Source organism: Ursus americanus, chromosome 2, assembly GCF_024610735.1.
Source record: "Ursus americanus isolate L20-20 chromosome 2, mUrsAme1.1.p, whole genome shotgun sequence".
Lineage (NCBI taxonomy): Eukaryota > Metazoa > Chordata > Mammalia > Carnivora > Ursidae > Ursus > Ursus americanus.
Genome location: NC_142128.1, coordinates 20,883,257 through 20,896,479, shown reverse-complemented (window position 1 = coordinate 20,896,479; position 13,223 = coordinate 20,883,257). Strand labels below are relative to the sequence as shown.

At 50.9% G+C, this 13,223-nt stretch overlaps 1 protein-coding gene across 1 annotated transcript in view; it reads left to right on the top strand.

Moving 5' to 3' along the window:
• Positions 1 to 1,826: 1,826 nt before the first annotated feature.
• The window catches only part of SLC5A11 (solute carrier family 5 member 11), a 39,869-nt gene continuing 28,472 nt past the window's right edge, over positions 1,827 to 13,223 (top strand). The window contains exons 1-4 of the mRNA XM_045776466.2: positions 1,827 to 2,002; positions 10,176 to 10,332; positions 11,680 to 11,751; positions 12,711 to 12,815. Coding sequence (XP_045632422.2) covers positions 10,198 to 10,332; positions 11,680 to 11,751; positions 12,711 to 12,815 — 312 coding nt within the window. The 5' untranslated portion in view covers positions 1,827 to 2,002; positions 10,176 to 10,197. The remainder of the gene's footprint in view (positions 2,003 to 10,175; positions 10,333 to 11,679; positions 11,752 to 12,710; positions 12,816 to 13,223) is intronic.

Sequence of the window (13,223 nt, the reverse complement as noted above, 5' to 3'; positions counted from 1 at the left end):
TGGTCTCTCTCTTTTTTTTTAAGATTTTATTTATTTTTTTTGAGAGAGAGAACGTTACTTAGGCTTGTGAATGGGGTGGGGAGGGGCAGAGACAGAAGGAGAGAGAGAATCTCAAGCAGACTCCACGCTGAGCATGGAGCCGGACCCGGGGCTCAATCTCACGACCCTGAGATCATGACCTGAGCTGAAATCAAGAGTCAGACGCTTAACTGACTGAACCACCCAGGTGCCCTGTTACTGGCCTGCTGCTTTGGGATTTCTTTTCCTTTGGTGCCTGGGGTTCTTGGTCCCCCCTCTTTGGAGAGCAAAGAAATAGACCAAAGAGTGGTGGGCAGCAGAACAAAGTTTACTGAGCGACAGCCCAAAGCTCCCAAAGAGGGAGAGGACTCGAGGGGCTTGCCGTCACGTTTCTCAGCCTAGGGGTTCTTGGGAGGTTGGGGGCGGGCTGTTTAATCTGATTCACGCTCCATGCACCTGTCACCCAATCACGTTTTCGTCCACATGCTCATTACCTATCAGGTAGTTGTTCACATGGGAAGGGGTGAAGGGCGCCTCCTGGAGTGGTGTTTCACAGCCTCGGAGACCTAGAGGGCGGCGGCCACCCGTGCCCTAAGGCGTGGCAGCCAGCCTCAGGCCACCAGATCAGGCTCTTTGTTTAAATATCCCACTGGCTGTTGAGCGGCCCCCCAGGGCTTGGGTTAGGATGCCCAAGGCCATTCCCTCCCTTTCTGGAAAGCCTAGAACAGGATGGAGGGCTTTTTCCTTGTAAGGATGGTTTTCTCTTAGGACGGGGACCCTGGCCCGCTGCCTGCCTGTCTTCCAACTCTCCTTCATTACTGTCTTTATCTGTCCTTCCTAATCAGTGAAAGGGAGATGGTCAGAGGATCTTAAAGGGTTGTTGCAAAAGCTCGAGTGAGCAAAGACACGGAAAGCAGGCCCTTGGAAGGACCGAAGCCTGGCGCGTAGTCACTGTCACTGGTCTTTCTGAATCACGCTGAGCGGGGTCTGCGCACCCAGGGCTCAGCTGGGGCTACTGAGGGAGACCCGTGGGCTGGAGGTGGGGTCTGTGGTGACAGAAGGTGACCACAGCCTGCTCTAGTCAGTGGCTGCCCTGTGGCCATGTGGACCTGGGGTGGCCAGATCTTCAGAATGTTCTATGAACGTGGGAAGTCAGAGTCCTGTTTCCAGTCTCCTGGTTTGTAAATGCTAGTACTTATTTTTTTTTAAAAATTTTGGAATGCTCCCGTGAAAGTCTTCTGCTGTCCTCCGTTGCCTGTCCTGGTGTCATGGGCCCCTGGCCGTGGCTTGGTCACTCCTGCCAACTCCCTGGGGCTCCAGACGCCTGTCTTCTTTGCCCTGCCTTGGTCTGGAGCAGAAAAGGGGCGGCACAAAGCATGGGCACTGTCCCTGCCGCTGCGGTGGTGGGGCCGTGGCTGCAAGGGCCCTCCTGGGATTTTTCCGCTGTCCCCTTGCCTCCCCCGCCAGCCTCTCTCCTCCCCCTTCCCACAGCCCGTCCCAGGCCCGCCTGTCCCCATCGTGGAGGCGGGCCGGTGGAGGAGTGGGTGAGTGAAGCAGGACAGTGCGGGGCTCCTGCGGCTTCCCGGCCCCTCCCTGCCATGGCCCCCCCCCTGCCATGGGACCCCTCCAGGTGAGGCCCAGATGGAGGCTGCAGGGGCGGAAATCAGGGCCTGCCATCCTCCTCACATGTGCCTGCTCGGAGTTCAAGTTCAAGGGTTCAGGGCTGGGCCCGACCTCTCCTCTGCCTGGGGAGATGATTCTCTTCCTCTGATCCCTGCTGCTGTGAGCTGGAATTTGGAGTTTGACCCGCAAGGAGGCTCTCCACTGTAGGCGGTGCAGGAGAGGGCGGCCACTGTCCTCTCAATCTCTGGCTGTGAGGGGGGAGGAGCCCAGGTGTCCCCGCTTCTTGCAGCCGCCTTCTGCCTCAGAAGCCAGGGACGGGGCCCCCCTGGGCAGGCCAGGTGAGCCCTGCATCCAGAGGAAGGTAAGATTCCCTACCTGCACCCTGCCCAACCTGACAGCCATTCTCCAAACTTGGTTGGTCACAGAGAGGACTCCAGCTGTGAGCGGGGGTGGGGGGTGGCGGGGGCACAGCTCCTCTCCTTGGAGAAGGCCCGTCACACACAGGGCGCATGGAGTGTGTTTGGGGGGTGGGGGGTGGGGACAGCCAGTGGCACCAGGCTTGGGTCCCTGTGCTTCCACAGCCCAAGTTCAAAGACTCAGTTCACTGAGCCTCACGTTCTTATCTGTTAAAGGGGATTGTAAACCCCAGCCCAGCCCAGCCCAGCCTACAGGCGTGGCATCTCCCAAGGACCCAAGGAGATATGTGGGTGAAATATCTATGTAAACAACAGAAGGCTGGAGGAACACATTGCTGCCACCACCACGGCCTGGCCACTAGGTACAAGGCAAATCTGAGTTGCACTGGGACGCGCTGGGCACGTGCAGAGGGTTTCCCTTCCTGGGCCTGGTCTCACTGGACAGTCACCCCCGAGGACACAGCCACCCTAATTCACAGACAGACGGAGAGCCATCAAGAAACATGCCCGAGTTTGCACAGATCGTGAGTGGCAAAGCCGAGACTCAATGCTCACAGCCACGGGCTTACCCACAATGTCTGGTTTTCCACTGGTGTTTTGCTGAGTGATTCTGGGGGTACGGATAAGAGAGATGCCCTCCCCAGGTCCTGGGGATAGGACTTCGGGGAGGAGGGGTCACAGTGCACAAGGGTAGATAGCAAAAGCTCTGAAAAATCCCGTATCCATTACACAGATGTATGAGTGCTGGCTTCGGGGACACCGAGTGAGTGAGAGAGACACAGTCCCTGCCTTCAGGGAAATTCCGGTGTCGCGGGCAGGGGCCGTGATGACTCGTACAAATCAGATGTGGTGTTTGATTCAACAGTGAGGGAAAGTCCTGTGTGCTGTGACAGCAGATCGCAGGGACCCGATTTAGATGGAGGCTGAGAGAAAGCTCGTCTGGGGATGGGACAGGAGGGTGACATCTGAAGGACGGGGAGGAGCTGGTCAAGCTGAGGCCATAGGGAAGAGCATTCTAGGCAGAGGGAACAGAACAGCAAAGGCGTGAGGAATAGGAAGAGGGCCGGTGTGTGGCGAGGGTGGGCCGCAGCAGAGCACGCACAGTGGCCACGCTCATCTGCTGGTGACCGCATCTGATTTATGGTCGAAGATCCCTCTGGCTTCCAATCTGAGGGGGGGTGGATTGGAAGGAGGGGAGGCGGGAGGGTCTTGTGCTGGTATAGACGAAAGCACTAGAGTAAAGATGAGGGAAAATGAATGGATGGCTTCAGCCATGCTCAGGAAGAAGAATGGAGTGAATTAGGGGCCATTAGATTCTGGGAGTCGAGAAAGAGGCACTAAACGTTTGGCTGTGTGTTGGCGTACCGTGGCCGCCGCCGTCCTCGGGCACATGGTAGGTGCGCATGGACACTGGATGGATGAGTGAATGAGGGAACGCATGACTTCAGGCTCTCGGGTGTCTGCTACGAGTGTCAGGGTGGGCGAAGCGGCCTGTGTGTGGGATGGGGGTGTGCTGGGGTTTCCCAGCACGGTCCCCGAATTGGGCGCATTCCATTTGAGAGGCCACGTTGGCATTTGGATGCTCCGTTCTCTAGGAAGTCAAGAGACAAGGTCATCACCGAAGGTTGTCACCTCTGGAATTTTCCCTGCCAAGGGTACACGTGCCAGGCAGTGGTTAGGAGCTCAGCGATTAAGCCGGGCTGGACCTGGGTTCAGTCATTTACCAGCACCGTGACCTTGGGCCCGGACCTCTGCTTTGTTTTCCTCACCTGTTCAGTGGGGTTAATCCAAGACCTGACCTCTTGGGGTGCTGTGCATTTAAAATGAGATTCACACATGTAGATGGTCAGGATCTGCTGGACCACAAGGTCCAGGGTCTCTCCCCCCCCTTTTTTTTTGCAACAGGGACAGAGACAGACCCAAGTATTCTAGACCTAATATGTTATATAAGGAATTCACCTAATGCTCTTAACAAACCTGTGACAGGTCTGATTACTATCCCCATTTTTTTTTAAGTAGGGGCATTTTTATTTTTAAAGATTTTTATTTATTTATTTATTTGTCAGAGAACAAGCTGTGGGGGGGGGGCACGCAGAGGGATGAAGGAAAAGCAGGCTCACCGCTGAGCAAGGAGCTCGATTTCAGGACCCTGAGATCATGACCTGAGCCGAAGGCAGACACTTAACTGACTGAGCCACCCAGGCGCCCCTCTATGCCCATTTTGTAGATGGGGAAACTGAGCCTCAGAGTTTGTTGGCCCAAGATCACGGAACTAGTAAAAGGTAGAGCTGGAATTTGAACCAGGCAGTGCAGTTCTAAGGTCTTTATGTTTTATCCGAACACATCTCTTTTGCGGAGAGTTTTTGTCTGTAATTAAAACTTGTAGTAAAGCTGTCATCTCTGGTCCCTGCAGGGTCCCTAGTATCTCTCTCTCTCTCATTCTCTGTCCCCACTAATGTGTTTGACATTCTTCGGCAAATACACCTGCATCCTGGCAAAAATGTCGAGCTGTTTTGTGTCTTGGAATATATTTAATACACACAGATGGTTTTATGCTGTAAGTTTTGTTCTGTTTGTTGTTCTTTTGTTATGAAATGTTTCGAGGCGCACAAAAATGAAAGAATAATGTTGTAACCGCCCCCCCCAACTGCCCATCCGTGGACACACACAGGGGAGCCAGCCTAAGGAACGAGACCCCGCCCCCCCCACCTGCGGCTGTGTTTCCCAGTCTTGTCCTTGCACTGGGACGTGGAAAATTTCCACATCTGCTATGGCAAATTATGTAACGGCTACAAGGAAAAGGGTGAGCCGCCGTCCCTGGGTGCTAAGCTTCCTTTGTTCTCTGGCCCATCGGTGACCGCGAGGCCAGGGTGTTCTGGGAAACAAAGGCGATGTTACAACGCCGGCTTTGTCCAACACCCGACTCCCCTTAACCCGGCCCTCCCATACAGAGGGTCCCTCACAGGAGGTGAAGCCGGAGCCCAGCTCCCGCTTGGCCATCCTGCAGCAGTGCAAGGGCAAAGGGCTCTCATGTACGAGGCTGCAAAGTGCTGGCGGAAGAACCCACCAGAACAGGGACCATGTCTGCCTTGCTCACTACTTTGTCCTCTGGGTCTAGCACAGAGCCTGACCCACAGCTGGTGCCTAATAAATGTGGAAAAACCCAGAAGGATGGAGGGAAGGAGTGAAGGAGGGGAGCAGACAGGAAAGGAGGGCGGGAGGAGGGGCGGGGATAAAGACAGAGCAGCCAGTATTGCGTAATGCAAAGCTCCTGCTATTGAGGACCTGGGTTCGAATCCCACCTCCAGCATTTACTGTGCCCTAGAAGCAAGTGGCTAGGACCCGAACCCAGCTCACTCTCCCGTCTTCATGCCTCCCTTTCCCACCTGGAAAGGCACTGGTAACAGTGTCTGCCTCACCAGGCTGAGCAGCTGCACTAAGGGGACAGCTGTGAAGCGGGTCCCATGACCGGCACTTGCACAGTGATGGCGATGTGCCGATAAGGGGCTTGTTAGCCTGTGAGCGTATGGCCGAAGCGGCAGCACTGAGGTTCCCAGCTTCTCTGGTCTCCGCTCCTGTTCCTGCCGTGCAGAAGGGCCAGTCCCTCCCGGCCCCTGGCAGGGCCCCCACCTCCCTGGGACTCAGGAAGAGCCTGGAGCCGGTGCCAGCCTGCCCAGGGCCGTGATGAATAAGTTGTTTATCCGCTCCCACCGCCCTCGGTGCCTGGCGGGCAGAGGCCTGCAAGGGGCAGCTGGGGGAGGGGCTGGCCCGACCGGCAGCCCACTGCCCGCCCCTCCTTCCTCCCTTTCAGACCTGCTGGGTTCTAGAAAATCTACCCTACTCCCCAGCTCAGCATCTGTCTCCATCTTGAACTGCTTCCCAAGCTCTTAGCCCTCACCTTCTCCAAAGCCCCTGGATTTGGAAGCAGCAGGTAAAAACGCAGTCTGTGAAACCCTAAAAATATGGGTTCGAGCCCTGGCTTTGGACATGATGCTAAACCTCCCAGAGCCACTTTCCTCCCCTCGCCTGTAATGGGCAGTAACACTACGTAGTAGGGATTTCACCCCTGAGATAACCTGATGGACCATCTAGCCCCCTCCTCCCCAAGCCTCCAGAATGTGCCTTTCCCTCCTTTATTATTATTTTTTAAAGATTTCATTTCAGAGAACGTGTGAAGGGGAAGGGACAGAAGGCGAGGGAGAGAATCTCAAGCGGACTGTGCACGGAGGGCGGAGCGTGTTGCGGGGTTTGATCTCTTGACTCTGAAATGATTTGAGTCGGATGCTCAACTGACTGAGCCACCCAGCTGCCCCTTTCCTTCCTGGGTCTCTGTTCCCACCCTGGAAACTGCAGCCACCTTCCCACTTTCTTGCACAAAGGCTTTGCAAGTGTCTGGTTCAGTTGGGTTCATCTGGAACAGGTTATTACCCCATTTCGCAGGTGACAATGATCCTAAAACCTAGACTGAGGTGTGAGGGGAATCCTGGCTTCTGCTACTTCAGGGCACAGTAAGTGTCTGAGCTGGGTGTGCCCAGTAGCGGCCGTCTCCCGTCTCTCCCTCTCTCTCCCTCTCTGCTGTCTTTCCTCTCCATCAATGCAGTGGGACCCTGGTTGCTTGGGTTCTCCCTTCCGGGAAGAGGGTCATCAAGCCCAAGGTCTGAGCAGCCCTGAGCACTCTTCCAACAGAACAAGGTGCAGCCCCGGGGAGAAGGCTAGAGCTACACTTGGCGTGGGAAGAGAACTGAAGGTCCTGGAGTGCCCCCCTGAGGCATCTAGTCTAAGTGAACGTCCAGCTGCCTTGTTAGGACAATAAGACATCTCCTTGCAGCGACGTAGTTAAACATCCTGCAATGCCCAGGATAGCCTTCCCACCCCATAACAGAATTATCCGGCCCAAAATGTCAATAGTTTTGGAGTTGAGAGGCTTACTCTAAAAACAAGGAACATCCCACCCGGGTAATCAGGTCATTCCGTCTGTGGGCATCTCTGATCAGAAGCAAGAAATTATTCCCTAATCCTTATTGCCCTGTTGACTAAGCACCAAGCCCTACTGATTTCTTTTTAAAGATTTTATTTATTTATTTGTCAGAGAGAGCGCACACAAGCAGGGGGAGCGCCAGGCAGAGGGAGAAGCAGGCTCCCTGCAGAGCAAGGAGCCTGACGCTGGACTTGATCCCAAGACCCTGGAATCATGACCTGAGCCGAAAGCAGACGGTTGCTTAACCCACTGAGCCACCCAGAACCCTGGACTTTTGCATAACATTTAAAATCATAGGGGCGCCTGGCTGGCTCAGTCAGTAGAGCATCTGACTCTTGATCTCAGGGTCATGAGTTCAAGCCCAGCACTGGGCAGGGAACCGCCTTAAAAGATAATGAAATCACAAAGTATGCTCACAAATGTAAGCATTTTGGTATATACACACTTGACCCTTGAACAACATGGATTTGAACTGCACGGGTCCACTTACACGTGGTGTGTTCGTTTTTTTTTTTTTTTTAAATAAATACAGTGCAGTACTGTAAATGTATTTTCTCATTTTTTAAAATATTTTCTCTACCTTTATTGTAAGAATACAGTATATAGTACATACAACATACAAAATATGTGTTAATCAGCTGTTATTAGTAAGGCTTCTGGTCAGCAGTAGCCTGTCTGTAGTGAACTTGGGGGGAGTCAAAAGCTACATGTGGATTTTCGGCTGCATGGCGGGGGGGTCAGCGCCCCTAACCCCCATGTTGGTCAAGGGTCGACTGTTAAGTTTCTGTGCTGGTATTCCCTTTGCAGATTCACTTTTTATTCTGAATTTGGGGAATAAAATGGCTTCTGACTTCCTTATTTCTCTTAAATTCGAAACTTATGCAGCATGGTAGGTACACGTGTCTGACTGCCTCTTAGGGTCTGCTCAGAGTGAGGCAGAACACAATCTCATGTTGACGTAGTCACCATTTTATCATTAATTGCTTTCCCTTTATTTTTCTTGGAGTTAGAGCATTGACTTCAAAAATTACTTATTTACTTAATTTTTTTGAAGATTTATTTATTTGAGAGAGAGAGAGATTGAGAGAATGAATGGGAGGAGGGGCAGAGGGAGAAGCAGACCCCCTGCTGATTGGGGGGGCCCTGTGCGGGACTCGAACCCAAGACCCTGGGATCATGACCTGAGCCACCCAGGCACTCTGCTTGTTTACTTTAGAGAAAGAGAAAAAGAGTGGGGAGAGGCAGAGGGAGAGGGAGAATCTTAAGCAGACTCCACACCCAGCATGGAGCCTGATGTGGGGCTGGATCTCACAACCCTGAGATCATGACCTGAGCCGAAATCAAGAGTCAGACGCTTAACCGGCTAAGCCACCAGGCGCCCCAGAATCTGGTGGTTTAACGACTGTGACATGCTTACTCACACCTCAGTGTGTACATGCTATTGTCTTGGACTGGAATGCTCCCCTGTCCCTGCTCATACATCTAGAACCACTGGCTCACTCTTCAGAACTCAGCTTATATTCTACTGTTTGGATCTCTTCGTTGACAGTGAGGTGGTCTTTACCTCACTCACTGCATCTTGTAGACAATCCTATTAATCATGATAATAGAATTTATGGGGTACTGTGCAAGCAAGCACAAGCAGCGTTTCATAGGTAGGAGCTCACCACAGTCTCTCAATGCACACCCTTACTGCCCATTTAGAGAATTTGTCCCGGTTCTCAGGACTGCTCAGTGGTGAAGCCAGCTCTGTGGCTTCTAAGCTCCAATCCTTAACACATCTGCCTCTAAGCACCTCTCCTATATGGAACATCTTTGTGGTATCTGATGAGGGAATTTCCCCATTACTGGGCTCCCCGTTGTAGAGGTCAGGGACTGAGTGTTTTCATTCCCAAACCCCCAGAGTGGAGTCATGCAGTAACACAGGAATAAGTCAATGGCCAAACCACATTGGTCAAAAAAATCACCCTTGGGAATTTTATTAGTTTCCAGTTACCAGCAATGCAGCACCTTGAAACAGTGCAGGGTTATTATCTTAAGGTTCTGGAAGTCAGAAGTTCTAAGTGGGTCTCACTGGGCTAACATTAAGGTGACAGCAGGGCCGAATTCCTTTTGGATGCTCTCCGGTGGAATGCATTAATTTGTGTTTCCAGCTTCTAGAAGCTGCCTGTGTTCCTTGGGTTGTGGTCCCTATTTTTGATCTTCAAAGCCAGCAACATTTGGCCAAATCCTTCTCGCACTCTCATCTCTGGTTCTCTCTTCTGATTCCCTTTCACTTTTAAGGACCCCTGTGGTTGCAATGGGCTCACTCAGGTAATGCAGGAGAAATCTGCAAATTTAATTGTCCTCTGGCCGTGTGACTAAACGCATTCACAGGTTCTGGGGATTAGAATGTACACATCCTTGAGGGGGACATTTATCTGTCCACCACTGAAATCCCTTAAATTGCACACAAGTGCAAGATACTGAGAAACAGCTTAGGATAGTGGTTAAAGTATGGATTCTGGAGTAAGATCATTTGCCTTCAAACCCCAACTCTGCTGCTTGAGCTGTAGTACCTTAAGCAAGTTACTTAACTTCCCTGTGCCTCAGTTTTACCATCTGTAAAATGGGAATGATGACAGTAGCGCTCACTAACAGTAAACACTTAGAATGATGCCCAGCTATAGATATCACTAAATATGTGCGATTTTATGGGCCATCCATCATTCGAAGGAACAAGATCGTAGTGTCTAGCTGACCTTTGGACAGAATTGTCGGCTTGACCTTCACCCAGCTCAGAGGTTCCTCAGAAACAGGGAGTAACTCGGGTGTCTTGCTTTACTCACACTCCTGGAGTGGAAAACCATCTCTACTATTCATGCTGTTTGTTCTTTTTAATATTTTGCCAAGTGAGTGGCTAAATTGCTAAAAATCAGCAGTTGGTTTGATGTGACTTCACTGTAAGTATTTGCTGAATGAATGAGTGAACGGACGGAAGGACAGATGGGTGGGTGGCTTGCCTTCCTGGGGGACGTGTCCCCACAACACATCGCTCCATGGTTGTCCTCTCATTCGGGTGCTCTGAGGAGACAGCCACAGGGAGAATGAGAAAATTGCCTCTGGTTCCAGCATCTGACACGCATTTGCACTTTCTGCAGGATTGAGCGTTTGCTCAGGACCATGGAGAGCAGCTCCAGCAGCCCTCAGCCCACCCAGTCAGAGCCCCTGGAGGCTTTTCCCCAGAGGAACCTGGAGCCAGGTGACATCACTGTGCTGGTTCTGTACTTCCTCTTTGTCCTGGCTGTGGGACTGTGGGTAAGCCAGGGGAAGGGAGGCAGGGGAAGAAACTCACCCTAGGTCATCAAGCAGTCCGAGCGTGACACTTATAAAAATGGACAGAATGTGGATCCTTTATCAGGTGCTGTCTTAGGCACTTGCATTTATGTTACCCCCATGTACTTTGCACAGATGTCTACAAAGAAGACATTCCTACTGTGCCCATTTTATAGGTAAGGAAACTGAGGCTCAAAAATGTAAGCCACTTATATGTTAGTAAGATTAGCAGAGCTGGAGTTAGAATCCATATTTCCTTCACTGTGAAGGTCATGTTCTTTTTTCTTCTTTAAAGGAAGGTTTGTTTTTGTTTTGTTTTGTTTTGTTTTTTTAAAGGCAGTACAGGCTCATGGTTGAAAAATAAAAGCAACTAAAATGACATACAGTGAAAAGTCTCACTACTGCCCTTCCCTCCACAGGTAACTACTGTTGTTAACTTGTTCGCCCATTAGTTTGAGTTTCCTTATGGAAATCCAAGCAAATATCATTGTGTGTATTTGCCTCTTTCTTAAGTAGGAAGTAGCTTATTATACACGTTGTTGTTTTACCTTGCAATTTTTCACCTCTTGTGGTCTCTTGGCTATCTTTTCATATCAGTACATTGATGCTTCCTCAACGCCTTAAAAATCGCACAGGGTTCCATGAGGTGATTGTACTGTGGTTTATTTAGCCTATCTTCTGCTGAGGCTCATTGGGATAGCTTCCTATCTCTTCCTGTTGCAAACTGTGTCGCAGTCAACAAATCTGGTGCACTCAGTATTTTGGACGTGTGCAGCTGTAATGTAGGATAAAGTCCTCCAACGTGTGAAGTTGTCAGGCTGAAGGATCTCGGAGTCTGTAATCCTTCAGACCTGGGTCTGAATTCCCAGCCCTTCCACTGTCTAGAAATAACGGCACGAGATAAGTAACTTCGCTTCCGAGCCTCAGTTTCTTCATCTGTTAGATTGGGGGGTAGGGATTAACATGGGATGATGCTCTGTGATGCTTAGCCTGGTGTCTGCCGGCCGCGCCGCTGTGACGCTGTGCGGCGCTAACAGCAAACGGGGCCCATCAGGAGCTCTCCTAGATAAGTCGGTTGAAAACTCAAGTACGTAGGTGAGCTGTAAATATGCAAAGCAGGGAGTGGCAGGGGTTGTATTGACCTGAAGAATTTCTGTCTCCTCTAAAGCATTCAAATTAAAATCTTCTTAAACCATGGGTTTAAAAAAAAAAACAAAATCTAAAGTACACTTGATGTGCAAATCTGGCCTGCTGGACTCCTGGTTGGTAATCCATAGCTCAAGCGCTCTGGGAAGCCTCTGATTGTTCCCGCCCTCTTCTTTGTTTCAGTCCACAGTGAAGACCAAGAGAGACACAGTGAAAGGCTACTTCCTAGCTGGAGGGGACATGGTGTGGTGGCCAGTAAGTGATCTTTGGTTCAGTTAAAGTCACTTTTCAAAGATTCTTCGAGGGCGGATGTTCTGTTGAGCCTGTGGTCTCGCAGGACTCTGGTTGTACGTTGTGTGGAAGTCACAGTGTAGAGAAGGCTTAGCTCCAATGCAAATGTGTTTGAACAACAAGGATTCTTCTGCTCACCTAAGGGGAAAACCTAGTTAGGCTGGTTTCAGGGATGGCTGAGGGCAGGGGCTCAAGTGATGTCACTAAGACCTGGTTTCCCTCCCTCCCTCCCTCCTTTCCTTCTTGTCTTCCTTCCATCTGTCCATATCAACTTCTCTTCTTCTGGATGGGCACTATTCCCAAACAGGGAGTAACCAAGAGAATGCAGGCCTCAGTGAGAGAAACTAGCTAGGATTTAGTAACAGAGATGGTGTCCCAGTTCCAGAGTCCCAGGAGAGAAAATGTAACTGATGCAGCTTGGGCCAGATGCCCAGAGCTGTCTGGTCCAATTGGTTGAGACCAGGGATTGGGGTCATTGAGTATAGGCTTGGCCACTTAGTGTTCTACCAGAAAGAGGGCTATCTGCTTTGCTAAGTTAGAAGCAGAACTGGAATAGAACACAGGCTTCCTCATTCTTATTATGAAGCACCTTCCACAAGACCTGTCACCCTTTCCCCTGGAGATGCTGCATACAGTTGTTTATGCTGTGCACTGCACAACCCTATGGCACACAATTCATATGTTAGCCATCATAAATACACACATTTATTAGGCCAATTTCTGATAGATGGAAGTAAAAGAGTCTTGGAGAAGAAGAATCTTTTTCTAATTTGAAAAAAAAGGTACCAGATAGTCTAGGGATGGTCCTGCCTTCTCTACTTCTCCTTCTGTCTTGGTCCCTCTGGAGCATGGGAGGAACTGGAGGTGGGGAGAAGGTACCATAGACCATCGATCTGAGATCTGACTTGTCCATCTTCCCACAGGTGGGTGCATCCTTGTTTGCCAGCAATGTGGGAAGTGGACATTTTGTTGGCCTGGCAGGGTCAGGCGCTGCTGTGGGCCTTTCTGTCACTGCTTACGAATTGAATGTAAGTATTTTACCAGGCGGGTACAGCTCACCCTTTGCCTACTAGGTAGATCCTGGGGCACAGTGTGAGTGCCCTGCACTTTCATTTATTAATTTTTGTTGAAGATTTTATTTATTTATTTATTTTTGAGAGAGAGAGCGAGAGAGGGAGCACGAGTCCGGGGAGGGGCAGAGGGAGAGAATCCCAAGCAGTCTCCATTGCTGAGGGCGGAGCCCAAGGCGGGCCCGATTCCCCAACCCCCGAGATCATGACCTGAGTTGAAACCAAGAGTCAGAAGCTCAACCCAACGAGCCACCCAGGGGCCCCTACCCCGTACTTTTTAAAAATAGAGTTGTACTTCATGAGAAAACAAACAAGCACCAAAGACGCTCCTGGTCAGCAAAAATCAGTTTGATCTGCAAGCTTCGG